At 48.3% G+C, this 13,093-nt stretch overlaps 1 protein-coding gene across 1 annotated transcript; it reads left to right on the forward strand.

Annotated features, from left to right (window-relative positions):
• Window positions 1–112: 112 nt before the first annotated feature.
• PRPS1 (phosphoribosyl pyrophosphate synthetase 1) lies at window positions 113–12,835 on the forward strand. The gene is made up of 8 exons (XM_005484551.4): window positions 113–260; window positions 793–1,008; window positions 3,214–3,397; window positions 3,742–3,840; window positions 5,468–5,592; window positions 7,320–7,493; window positions 8,286–8,445; window positions 10,757–12,835. The coding sequence occupies exons 1-8, from the start codon at window positions 253–255 to the stop codon at window positions 10,847–10,849; spliced, it is 1,059 nt and encodes a 352-aa protein (XP_005484608.2). The 5' UTR covers window positions 113–252; the 3' UTR covers window positions 10,850–12,835.
• The last annotated feature ends 258 nt before the right edge of the window (window positions 12,836–13,093 follow it).

Consider the following 13,093-nt stretch of genomic DNA (forward strand, 5'->3'; position numbering starts at 1 on the left):
CCTGACTGTAAACATAAAAGCCCCTCAGGAATTAATCAGCCGCCAGGCGGGCTGCAGCCCTGACCCAAATCAGAGCAGCCCTTGAAGGGCAGGGCCAGCACCCTGTCGCGGGGCTCGGCGGTGCCGCAGCGGGCCCGGTGCCACCCGGTGTCAGCCGGTACCGCCTCACACGCGGCCCGCCGGGTGACGCCAGCTCCGCGCAGCGCCGCGCAGGGCGGCGGGGACGGACGCGGCGGGCGCGGGCAGGCCGGCATGCTGAGGTAACGGTGGCGGCGGCGCGGTGGGGCCCGGCTGGCGGCGGAGGGGCGGCGGTGGCGGGGCGGGGGCGGCGGTGGCGGCGCCGTGAGGCGGCAGCGGGGTCCTGGCCCGGAGCCTTCCCCCGGCGCGGGGGGCGCCATCATGGCCGCCGGGGGGCGGCTGCACCCGCGCGGACACGTGGGACACGCCCGGCCGCGCGCTCGGCCCGCCGCCGCTCTGGCCAATCGCAGCGCAGGTTGCCACATAGCGACCAATCGTTGGCCGCCTCTTGACCTAGGCCCCGCCCCCAGCTGGGGGCCGCGCGCGCCTCTCCTCGCCCTCAAGGGGAAGGGGACGGGACAAGCCACGCCTACTACTGCAGCGCGGGTTAGCGGAACTCCGCCCCCTTCTGCGGCACAGCCAATGGAAAGCGATTGGGGGCGTGTCCCCGGCGCGGAGAGGCTATAAAGGGTCGGCGCGGTAGGCGGGAAAGGGTAAGATGGCGGCGTAGAGGCGACTGGTGTGACCTGTACCCACCGTGCCGCGTCCTCGCAGGAGGCGGGCGGGTCCCCGCGCGGCAGCCGCGGGCGCTGCGTGGCGGAGCGACGAGGAGGGCGAGAAAAAGGGCGCCGGTGCCGCAGCCGCCGCCATGCCCAACATCAAGATCTTCAGCGGTAGCTCGCACCAGGACCTGTCCCAGAAGATCGCCGACCGCCTGGGCCTGGAGCTGGGCAAGGTGGTCACCAAGAAGTTCAGCAACCAGGAGACATGGTGAGGCGGGGCGGGGCGCGGCCGCACTACAGCTCCCGGCAGGCCTCGCGGCGCTGCGGCCCTGGGTACCACGCGGCCTGCGCGCGGGGGGCGATGGGGGTTGTAGTTCGGGGGGCCGTGTGGACGGGCCCGGCTGCGGAGCTGCGCTCGGAGACCTCCCCGGAGCGCTCCCGCCGCGCGCCTGCTGCCCTGGAACCCTCGGGTGCATCGCTCCCGTCTCCCCGGGCACAGCCGGCCCTCGGTGCGGGACGAGGCGGGGCCGCGGTGCGCCCCGGGAACCATGTGCGGGCCGGGCCGTGCCTCTAGCGGCCCCCGCCTCACGGCGCGGGCCGCACGCGGGCTCCCCCCCCCCGCCGCCTTTGGGGCTCCCACCGCCGCCTTTGGGGCTCCCTCAGCACCCGGGGCCCCGCGGGGCTCCTGTGCTGGCAGGATTTGTGTGCCCTGGCCGCTGTGGCAGTGTTGGAGCGGTGCAATTCGCCACCCGAACCTTGCCCCCTCCACCCCGAAGCCGAGAGCTGATGGAACTGCACATCTCGGAGTTGCACCTACACTGATTAGGCTTTTCATGCTTAAATCTAAACTCTGATGACTTGAGGCTTGATAATTTTATGTTTAGCGTGTAGCTGGTACCTTTAAACTTCGCTGAGGAGCTTCAGAGTCTTATAAAGTATTGCTGGAATTCTTAAGGAGAGAGAGGAGGCTCACACCTCCGTGCATCCCACGGTGCATTTGCAGTCACGCAGTCTGCTTCCCTCCGGCTTTGAAACCTAATGTTCGCCTTGGTTTATGTAGCTATGCTTTAAAAATCTTGCTGCCATCCCACGTAAAGCTAAAAAGGAGGTTTAAACTTGTTCAGAGCTCCTTAAGCTTGCTTTAGAGAATACCCTAACCCTGTATAAACCAAGAGTATAATATAAAGAACCTTGATTGCTCCAACCCACTCCTTCTGGAAGCACATTTTTTTCCCCTGAAAAATCCATGATGTACATGTGGCATACAGTATTATGGTTCTCTTGCCATGGATATCGATTGTGAAAGCTCAGAGGTAGTACAGAGAGTTGTAGAGGAGTTATAAAAAGTTCTGTTTGATTTACAGCCCTTGCACTGTTCTCATTGTTCCTTATTAATTGCTCTTACCCATTTAGCTGGCTGGCCAGCAGGTTCCCATGTCAGCAGGTAATGTGACTTGAAGACTTAAAAAATATTATTTACCCCAATAAACTGACAGCAGGTGCTTTCCCAGAAGAGTAAGACTTTCAACAGAATAATTCATAGACTTTTTTTGTACAATAAATATCTTAAATCACCCCAATATTGGAGATGATACTTTTATGCTAACTGCTGATAATCAGCCAGTTCCCCAGCAGAGTTCTCATTGACAGAAGCTCTCCACAAGAGATGGATGCATCCTGTAAGTCAGTGAGCAGTAAAGATGGCAGCAGCTCGTTGATGGATATTGAGCAGTAAGATATAAGTAGACAACAGTCATCAGAAAAAGTTAAAGAAGAGATCAGAAAGATCAGGGAAGGAAATATTAGAATTAGAGCTCTACCCTGAGGGGCTCTATAACTGAAGTGGTTTCTTTCCTACTCTTTGTGGTGCAGGTGTCTCCATACATGCACTGGAGCTGGCATTTTGCTGCTGGCAAACAGGACCTTTGGCTTGTGTTCAGGCCCTTCATCAGCAGGGATTAGCGTGCACTGCATCCAGGAGAAAATTAACCCCAGAAGCCTTTCCAGAGTGAAAGGCTGGAGTGCTTCTCTGCTGGAGCCCTGAATGGCTGTTATGAGTCTCAATCTGATAATTGGCTGCAGGGTTGCTCTGGTAGCAGCTTGACCCCACTCTGGCTGGTGGCTGGCCAGGGCCCTTGCTCCTTTGTGCACTGCTGCTTTTAGAGGTGGCTGTGCTTGTGATTGCAGGGGAACAAGGCCTTCTCTGGGGTGTTTACATGCTCAGCTTGTGTTGAGATCAAGAGTACAGGCTGAGTGCTTTTAGCTTTACTGGCTAGACTATTAAATCTGATGAGTGAGTGCTGTAAAATAGCCACTGAGCAAATAAACAGCAGTGTTGCTGTTAACAGCCTTGATTACATGGCACTGTCACCCACAGCACCTCGGGGATGCAGGGCCTTGGTTGCTCTGCAGGCACAGGTAATGGCTGGGCTTTAATTTGTGTTTGGCTCCAACTCTCTTGTGATGTTTGCAGCGTGGAAATAGGCGAGAGTGTTCGTGGGGAGGATGTCTACATTGTGCAGAGTGGCTGTGGGGAAATCAATGACAATCTGATGGAGCTCCTCATCATGATAAATGCCTGCAAGATTGCCTCAGCCAGCAGAGTCACAGCTGTCATCCCCTGCTTCCCTTACGCCCGGCAGGACAAAAAGGACAAGGTAAGGGATGTGGGGAAGGTTTCTGCAGGGAAGTTAAAGGCACACCTTGAAAGTCCTGGCTGCTGGAGAGGATTTAAATGAAGTTTTGTCACCTCCTCTGAATATCCAACCTCTCTTCAGTTTGTTAAACTTTGAGACATTAGACTGCAAAATGATCTCTTCATAAAGATCTAGTTCTTCTTGAAAATATACTAAAGTCTAATCACTAGCTGATGAGAAGATGCAATGTTAATGAGTGCTGCTTTTAGTAACTGCTTGTGAATCACTGCCTGGAAGCAGAAGGCTGACATCTTGATGAAGGAGTTGAACTTGTCTTGTACTGTCTTTTTTTTCTCCTGTACCAGAGTCGAGCTCCAATCTCTGCCAAGCTGGTTGCAAACATGCTGTCTGTGGCAGGAGCAGATCACATCATCACCATGGACCTGCATGCATCTCAGATTCAGGTAGGAGCAAAACTCAGGAAGGGGCTTGACCTGTTCCAGTCTGAGCCTCTTGGCTTCTTTGCCAGCTCTCCAGTCATCTGCTTTTTGGAGATACTGCAGTGATCAAGAGTTGGGAATTTGGGACTGGGTGGGTAGGTGGGTGACAGGTTAACCTGTAAATGAAAGTATAGTTCTTCATCAGACTGAGTCTTGTGTAAATGAGCTAGTAAAGGATCACTGCAGCTTTGTTGCCACACAGTGACACTGTTTGTTCTTCACTAGACCTTGGAGGAATGCGAAATTGAGAGTGTCTTTAAATTCTGAGCAGTATTTCTGATACCTAGTGTGTTGTCTTGGAGAGGTGAGCAGTTAGTTCTGCCCTCAGGTGTCCTGGCACAGCTGCATTTGTGGGTTTGGTTGACCAGGACAGTGATCTGGTAGCCTGCCTCTGGCAAAGATGGGCAATCCCATTTGTATCCATTCAGTGCCACCCTCCCACACAGGCTGGCCTTGGTTCTCTCCCAAGCTCGTAGTGAATTGAAAATCATTCATAGCCTTTGTTGGCTTATGAACAAAGTATCTCACAGAGCAACTAAAGTCTTGATTGGGCTGTGCAAGAAAGCTGGCAGGAATATTTGCCAGGGAGAGGAGAGGCTGCAAACTCAGTTTGATTTTGTTTTTTCTCCACCTTGAGCAAGTGCTCAAGACCAAGAAACCAACTCAGTGCAGCTGAGAGGGGTGTGGCAGAGGGAAGGATGTCTGTTGTATTGCTGCACAGGGTAAGGGAGCTACGGCCTGCTGAAGTAAGTGGGCTGGCTGTTGTTTTAACACTTGGAAGTGCAGTCATTCACACTTCAGTATGATTTGCCCAGAAATACTGTCTCAGATGAAAAAAATCTATAGGGGCCCAGCTGAGAAGGCTCTCAGAGCATGAAATAACTGAGCCCAAGGGGGTCCCTCTTCCTACGGGGCTTGGAATTGGTGTGGCTGAAAGGGCTGACCTTGCACCAGCAGCAGGGATGGGATTTAATGGGATCATTTGTGCACATGTGCTTCCAGCAGCTGGCTGGGGCTGCTGTGTTGCTGAGCACAGAAGGAATGATGGGGAGAAGGGTCTGTTACCCTGTACCTTGAAGCATTCCTCAGGAGTAGCTGTCTGTTTACTCCAGAGTTAAATTCTGCTATTTGGTGACCTATGAGATTTGGAGAAGTCTGCAGGGTCACTGTAAAGTTATGAACCAGCTGCATTACTTTAAAGACAGATGTTACTCAAGCCTGTTTTGTAGATGTGAACAGTTTGGGTAATGAGCTTTAAAGACTGACTGTAAACAGGCAGCCAGCTGCTCTGGAAATGAGTGCATTTGCTGCAGGCTTTCTGCAGCCCCCAGGACAGAACTAGTTTCATTTTGTGGGGGTGTTAAATATAAAGTGTTATTTATGCTGCTGAACTATTTCTGGCTCTGAAGACTTCTTCCATTACTATTCTGTGTATCCCAAAGACTACTGCCCTTACATCAAGGGAAGTAAAAAGGAAAGCTGAAAGCTGTGGAAAGGTGATGATTGCATGCCTGATGATACAGAAGGCTTCCTACTACTGTTTCTGGAATGGGGCTTTCAGGTACATCTGTTCCTGTTGTCTTCCTTGCAGGGTTTTTTTGACATCCCTGTTGATAATTTATATGCTGAGCCTGCTGTACTGAAATGGATCAAAGAGAATATTCCAGAGTGGAAGAACTGCACCATTGTTTCACCAGATGCTGGTGGAGCCAAGAGGTGAGCTGTCAGACTGGTAGCTTGAGATGCTGCTTCTGTGTCTACCTCAATTCCTAAGAATACTTGAGACTATTTTTAAAACATAAAAATTTCCTTCTTTCAGTGTGCCATCTCTCAGGCAGTCTGGGACAGCTGGTGAAGAGTGGTCAGGTATTCTTCCTAGGGAATGTTTAGAAGGTTTCTTGGGCTACATGGAGCATTTAATAGCTTCTAGAATCACAACTGCATAGGTAGCAATTGCACAAGAGCTACCTCCCTTGGAGTAAACCAATTTGTACAAGGGTGTTTATGCCAACTGAAGGAGGAAATAGTGTAGCCTACACCCCTATGCCAAGGCAAGCTTAGTGTTGATGATTAATGATACATTTTTATCCAGGCTGCTTTCTTTGCAGAATTAAACTTAGTCTCTTGAGGTATTTTCTTACTTTATTACCTTGGATTTGAATATCTAGCTGTGATTTAAGCCTGCTGCCTCTCTTCATCTTCCCTGAGAACAAGGAAGATAGATGGTTCCTTTCCAAAAAGCAGCAGCATATGCCATAGCACATTTCTATTTTGATAGCCTTACAATCTCCCATCTCCCTGCAGACAAACATGCCAGTTTGTGGGCAGCCCAGAATGTTCTCAGAGGCTTTTTGGGAGAAACTAGGCTGTTCCTTGGTGCTTCTGTCTGAGGGCTACATGTGAACAGTAGAGGGACACAGATGTATTCTTTAATCCAGGGCTGTCACACCAAAATGTTGGTGGGTGCTGATGTGATTCACATGCCTCAGAATGTCTGAAGTGATGTGTTACAGACAGCCAAGAGACACAGTGGAGGTCACTGCATGTCTTCTGTAGCTCTGCTGTGGTCCATGGATTGGGCAAGACCTCCTGTACATTCAGCTATTTCTGTAGCTTGTTGCATAACACAGTATATGAAGTGCCAAACCAGCCAGATATAATCTGACTCTTGAAAAAATCTGCTCAAAAGCCTCTTATTCTGTAATGTGTCAATCTTGGCTGGTGCAGTATTTTGTGGAGATCTGCAAAGCAAAATGCTTCAGTTTAGTCTAACAGTTGTGTAGGACCACCAGGATGTTAAGTCTGATCTAGTGGGGCTAAGAGTCTGCTTACCTCAAGTGAAAAGTTTCTTAGGGGGGCATGTGTGTTTTACTCCTTCCACTTTTAAACTTTACTGTTCATCAGTATCAATATATAAAGATAAGATCCCTCTAGCAAGGTTGCTCTGCAGTCCCTTTAATGGAAATAAATGTGAGGTGGTGTATTTGAATTTCCTGCATGTGTAATCCTGCCACAATCTGTGCCAGTGCTTGTGTGCATGATGACTGAGTGCTTACAGGAGTGACAGTAAAGCCCTGTCATAGCACAACTTAAGCCTTTCCAGTGCAGTGTTACAGAGATGACAACTTTCCAAGTGTTTGGATCGCTTCAAGTTTGCTGACCTTGCTGGTTAAGATTTGTTTTCAGCTTAAATGCAAATTAGTTTACAGTGGTCATGATGAAAGATGAGATCTGTTTGCAGTCACTGAGAGAGATTAGATCAGAGGTTGCAGTTTAACTGCTCGAAGGGAAACTGAGGTGGCAGAGTGCCTTCTATTAATTGCTTGGGAGCAGTAGCAGATGTGGTGACAGCTCCTCTTAGTGCAGTGTGTTTGATATGGAAGGAGCTTTGCCCGAAGCTGCAGTGTGAGTTAAGTGCTGTTTGGGACCTGCTCTCTCCTCAGAGTGACCTCCATTGCAGACCGGCTGAACGTGGACTTTGCCCTCATCCACAAGGAGCGCAAGAAGGCCAACGAGGTGGATCGCATGGTGCTGGTGGGGGACGTCAAGGACAGAGTGGCCATCCTGGTGGATGACATGGCAGACACGTGTGGCACCATCTGCCACGCTGCAGACAAGTGAGTGGGGCTGCCTGCTGCCCTCCTAACCAGGAGCCTGCTCTTGGGGAGCACCGTGTAATGGGTTATGGAGATTATTTGCATGACAAGTTTCACAAGACTCATGCAGTTTCTTGATTATTCATGTCATACAAAATAAGAAAAAAAAACCCGGTACAAATTCTTGCAGTAGACTCATGCAGTTTCTTGATTATTCATGTCATACAAAATAAGGAAAATATCATTAAAAGTGCTTTTAGTGGGAATAGGTAGAAGACCATAGCGCCTCTTTTTTCCCCTGTGTTGAAAATGGACCATCACTGACCAAGCCAGGTAAAAAGTGTTGTTGTCTGGTCCATCAGCTGGTTTTGTATTAGAAATAAGCTCTTCAAACTTTGATATCATTCATGCCTTTACACTACAAGCAGTAACATATAAACTGTAAAATACAGTATTAAAAATTAGCACAGTATTTCATACTGTATTAAATACAGTATTAAAGTATTAACACAGTATTAAATATCTGCTACCTTGTGTAAGCAAAAATTACAGAAGGTTGTTTGTATGATCTGTTCCAAATATTCCAGAGCTAAGAACAAAGGGGTTTTTTCAGTGTGTGCTTTGCCTGTAGTGGATTTCATGGTACTTGTAAAACTTCTTTTTTTCCCCAAGTCAGTAGAGTGTGGGAATCAAAGGTAACGTGTTCCTAGCACATGGGGCTGTCTCCAGTCATGCTTACCATGTGCCCTGCTCTTATGTCATCTTAATATTTGTTGAGAATTACTCATCCTTGTCCTTTACTCCCCCTTGCAGGCTTGTGTCAGCTGGAGCCACCAAAGTTTATGCCATCTTAACTCATGGGATCTTTTCTGGGCCAGCAATTTCCCGCATCAACAATGCCTGTTTTGAGGCAGTTGTAGTCACAAACACAATACCCCAGGAGGACAAGATGAAGCAGTGCCCTAAAATCCAGGTGAGCATCTATTTTCTGGCACTCCTGGGGGGTGGTAACCCTGTTTCTTCACCTGTTAGGGGTGAAAATCCCACAATACTGTGTAGTGCTGACAGGGGTTCTGTTGGTACTGTCATTGGTATTGCCTTTTTTTCTTGGCCCTATTGCTGTGGGGTAACAGTCATGTTACACTGATATAAAGCAGCTTCTGTTACAGCTCATCTCAAACAGTTCATAAAGGATTTTTTTCAGGGCTTGTTTTACCTAGATCAGGTGTCTGATTTAATGGGGCCACAATGTAGGCAAGTAGTTGGATGTGTGGCCTCTGGAGGGGTGGTGTGCTGATGTGCAGTGCTGAAACAGAGGTAGACAGGAGCTTCTGATGTTGGTGCTGACAGCTTTGTTGTGTATCTGTCACTTTATGCCCAGCCTCTGCCATCCATATGAAAACTAAAAGCTGATAATGAGCCCCTGAATTTGCTGCTCAGCCAGTTCTCAATCCACTCATCCAGTGTACACTTCTGAGTTTTGCCTGTGAGGATTTCATGACAGACAGTGTCAGCAGCCTTGCTGAATTTGACAATATGCACTGTTCTCACCCATCCAGGCAGTTGCTTCCTCATAGGTGATCAGGTTGGTGAAGCATGATTTGCCTTGGTGAATCCATGCTGACTGTTCCTGATCATGTTTTTGTCACCCTTGTGCACAGAGATGGCCTCCAGAATGAAGTGCTCTGTCACCTGCCCAGGGATTGATGTGAGGCTGTGACTGGCAGTAGTTCTGGGTTGTATTTGCTTTCTCCCAGTCCTCAGGGCACCTCTTCTGATCTGCAGGAGCTTTCAGAGCTGATGATGAGTGCCTGGCTCTGATGTCTCCCAGCTCTCTCAGTACTCATGAATGTGTCCCATCAGGGCCCATGGACTTGTGGATATCAAGTCTGCCCAAGTGTCCTCTAACCCACTCCTCCCTAAGGAAGAGTCTTCCTTCCAACATTCCCTTACCCAGGTCTGCTGCTTGTCAGTGCAGGCTGATGCAAAGATGGTGCTCACTAACTGCCCTCTGTGCATCCTCTGTCACCAGGGTCCCTCTTCCCTTCAGAAGCAGATCCACATTTTTCATAGGTTTTTCCAAATACATCAATAACAAAAGGAAAACATTCTTCCTGTCCCTGACGTCCTTTGCCAGATTGAATTCCAGAAGGGCCTTGGCTTCACAGCACCAATGTTTAGGACACAAGCATGTGGAGAAGTTCTGGCACTGCTCACACTCAGCCAGTGCTGTGGTGTGGGTGTAGAGGCTTCCCCACTGCTGGGCTGCTGGTGAGAGGGCAGCTGAACTGGTTGAAGCTGCAGTGATTTTTAAGCTGCTTTTGGAAATATGTTATAAGCTGATTGCTAGCTGCTGTTGGGTTGCATTTCTTTCAGCACTAACTTATGAATGATACTCCTGCAACCTCTAGAACATTTTTGGTGCTTCACCTTGTTTTCAGGCTCCACACAGCAGCTGGTGTAGGCAAAATGTTAAACTGGCAACCTCTGTGTAAGTAGCTGTAGCCAAAAATTGCAGTGGAGCATTTTTCCAGGCTCTCCTTTAATACCTCACATTTACACACTGGTGTCTGATGTTGAGGAGCACAGAGCTAAAGGATTTGTCACAAGTCTCAGGCTTTACTCTGCAGCTGCAGCTTGTTCATTTTTTCTTCCCTTCAGAGACAAGCTATCTAGAAGATTAAAAAAAAATATTAAATACAATTTTCCCTTGGTTTCCTCAATGCACCATGAATATAGGGATTTTTACTAGACTACATATATTGAAATGCTTTAGCTGTGGGGATTCAGAGCTGGGATTTGGCTGAGACTCAGCTTTCCCTCCTGCTACCTTTCTGACCCCACCAGATGGAGCCAGCACAGCGCCCAGGAGCTGAGCTGCAGCACAGCAGCTTCATCTCTCAGACTGCTGGCAGCAGTGGTAAAACCTCTTGGCTCAAGGGAAGTGATTTCATCTTGATTTAGACTGCCCTAACTTCTCTGCACAAGGTGAATAAGAGAGTCCTGTGGTAAACAGATTGAGTCTAGGGAGTCTGAGCAAAGCAAGGCAACAGTAGACTGTAATTCTGACAGACCAACTAGAATATTTGTAGTGCTATTTGTGAGGTATCTTCAGGCTTAGATGTAATTAAATCCTAATCCTGTGTAGAAGTAATTTATCTGCCTCTGGCCTGTTCAAATGTGGGTGATGAGTTTATTCTTTAGATTGTCCCTGACTTCCCAGCAGTTCTTTCAGGCTCGATGCCTTTTCTCAATGGCACTGATGCATCTTTCTTCCCTTGCAGGTGATTGACATCTCCATGATCCTTGCAGAGGCCATCAGGAGGACTCATAATGGGGAATCTGTTTCCTACCTATTCAGCCATGTCCCTTTATAACAACAGATGTCAGCTGCTGCTTGTATGGCTTTTTTTTTTAAAACCAAAAGTTGTTCAGCTTGTTGTAAAGTTCAGTAGAAGACTCTGCTTGTTCCAGTGCAGTTCTCCACATCTCCTGCTTAAGTCAGGCTTACTGGCTCTGTTCCCAACACTGGGAGGCTGGAGGGGGAAAGCTCATCTTTATAACAGCCAACTCCACCAGCAGCCCTGTGCATGGAGCTGATCAGTAGCACTGACTCAATTCTGCAGGTCTGTGGAGAGCAGGACTGACACATGGCTAATTGCCACAATTATTTTGAGGGGGGGAGGGAGAGGGTTTGTCTGTGGGCAGGGTTAGATGATCTGGCATGTGCATCCTAAATTGTTTGGGAAGTAGAGCTCCCTAGGACATGTTGATCTGGATCTACAGCAAGAGCCCAAGAGACTGCTGGCTGTCTTACCACTCTGTACCTGACACTTGGAGAGTGCTGGGGAAGGCTTGTGTCTTGGCCAAGCTTGACCCTTGTGAAGCCCTGGGAGACACCATGGGAGTGGTTCTGCTACAGCTTCCTCCCATAAAAGGAGATCAGTGTAGCTTGCAAACTTGAATTTCTCTTAATTGTTGATGAAATTAAATGCCCTTTAGTGCACTACACAGCAAAGTGAGGGTGAGAGCAGAGTCTGTGCAGTGCTGTGCTAGCTTAGTGGGGAAGGTGCATCCTGGACAAGTGTTCTTTTCCAAAAGCTCTGACATAGAGAACTTGTGGTGGTTGTGTGCTTTGGTTTCTAGTGCAGGCTAAAACCAGCTTCTCAATTTCTCAGCTTCCTGTTAGCCTTGCTAGCTATCTAGAGCACTGCTGTCATGTGCTGCAGCTGCACCTTGACCTGCTGTGCAACCCCCAACTCTTTTTTTTTATCAGTACAGTAGTAAACAGAGCCTCTGTCCAACAGCAGCAAGGTTGTTGCATCTAGCAAGTGCCTGCTCAGATGCTTGGGTGACCTGAAACACAACAGCCTTGTGTCCAGTTGGCTCAGCCTCTCACTCAATGCCTGTTACAGTCCTGTTAGCCTGGAAGTTACTGACACATTGTCCTGCTCACTGTCTGCCTTTCCTTGAAAGCCTTGCTTCTTGCAAAATACCTTAAAAGCCAAGGAGCACTGCAGGCTGCAGGACAGCAGAACCTGAAGGAGCCCTTGGAGTGGGTCTGATGCTTGCCAGGAGTGTTCATGGCAATGGGTTGAAGTGGCTGGTGATACATAATACTGGGAGAACTGCAGATTTAACACCAACTGACAGGCCACAAAGTGCCTGAAAGAAAAATACCAAAACTAGAGCTGGCTGAGGCTCTTGGATGTAATAAGTATCATCTGAAACTTGAATACTTTGAAAATGTACCAGACAATCGTAAGGTAAACTGCTAAGTCTCTCTTGAACTCTTACGGTTTATAGACCAAACTGTTTTATTCTGGTTTTCTTTTGTTTTGGTTTTTTGTTTGTTTTTTTTTTAATAAGCACTCCTTTTTTTATTTGTTTTTGAGCTGGAGGAAGGGAAAAAGGGAAAAGAAGGAACTTGAAATTACTTTCTACAGTAACCAGCATGGCTTTGAGAGGCTGGGGGCTGGGGTATAAGTGGAACTAACTGAAAGATGTGGTTAAAATCTAGGGAAGTACTTCTTTAGTTGTGCCTTTTACTGAAGACTTCTCTCCCTTCCTAAACTCCTGTCCTGTGGCAACATTAACACTTCTATTAGTGTAGAGCTTTTCTTTTTGTATAAGAATTGGTGTTTGTCTGGAAACTGTGCATCTCTTGCTTCTTTGCTTTGCATCCTGCACTGAGCTCTCCTGAGAGTCCGTGATCCCACCTCCTGTATGGGAGCCCCTGCTGCCATCCTGCTGCTGCTCTGAGAGCCAAAGGCCAGGACATCAGAGCAGTGCTGGGAGGATTTTCAGCAGCATTTGTGTTTAAAGTTAAGACCTGATGAAGGAATTAAACTTTTATTTAAAAACCACAGCCTCTGCCTGTAAATACTTCTGAACATCTTAAATGACATGAATCTTCTGAGTTGGGTCATTTTAAGGGTAGATCATCGAGTACTTTTATTTAGAAGGGACCTTGCAAGGTCATCTGGTTTAACCCTTGTACATGTGGCCAGCTGTGAGGCTCAGCTTGGCTCTGCTCACATTGCATGGAAGGAAAAGCATGGGACCAAGCACTGAGTAATTCCTTTTGTCCATCTTTGATTTCCTGGACTTAATTGTTAGAG

This window comes from Zonotrichia albicollis, chromosome 14, assembly GCF_047830755.1.
Source record: "Zonotrichia albicollis isolate bZonAlb1 chromosome 14, bZonAlb1.hap1, whole genome shotgun sequence".
Classification (NCBI taxonomy): domain Eukaryota; kingdom Metazoa; phylum Chordata; class Aves; order Passeriformes; family Passerellidae; genus Zonotrichia; species Zonotrichia albicollis.

Coding starts and splice junctions, on each gene's coding strand:
- PRPS1 (XM_005484551.4), top strand. Junction 3,398..3,741: donor GGCAGGACAAAAAGGACAAG/GTAAGGGATGTG, acceptor CTCCTGTACCAG/AGTCGAGCTCCAATCTCTGC. Junction 3,841..5,467: donor TGCATGCATCTCAGATTCAG/GTAGGAGCAAAA, acceptor TCTTCCTTGCAG/GGTTTTTTTGACATCCCTGT.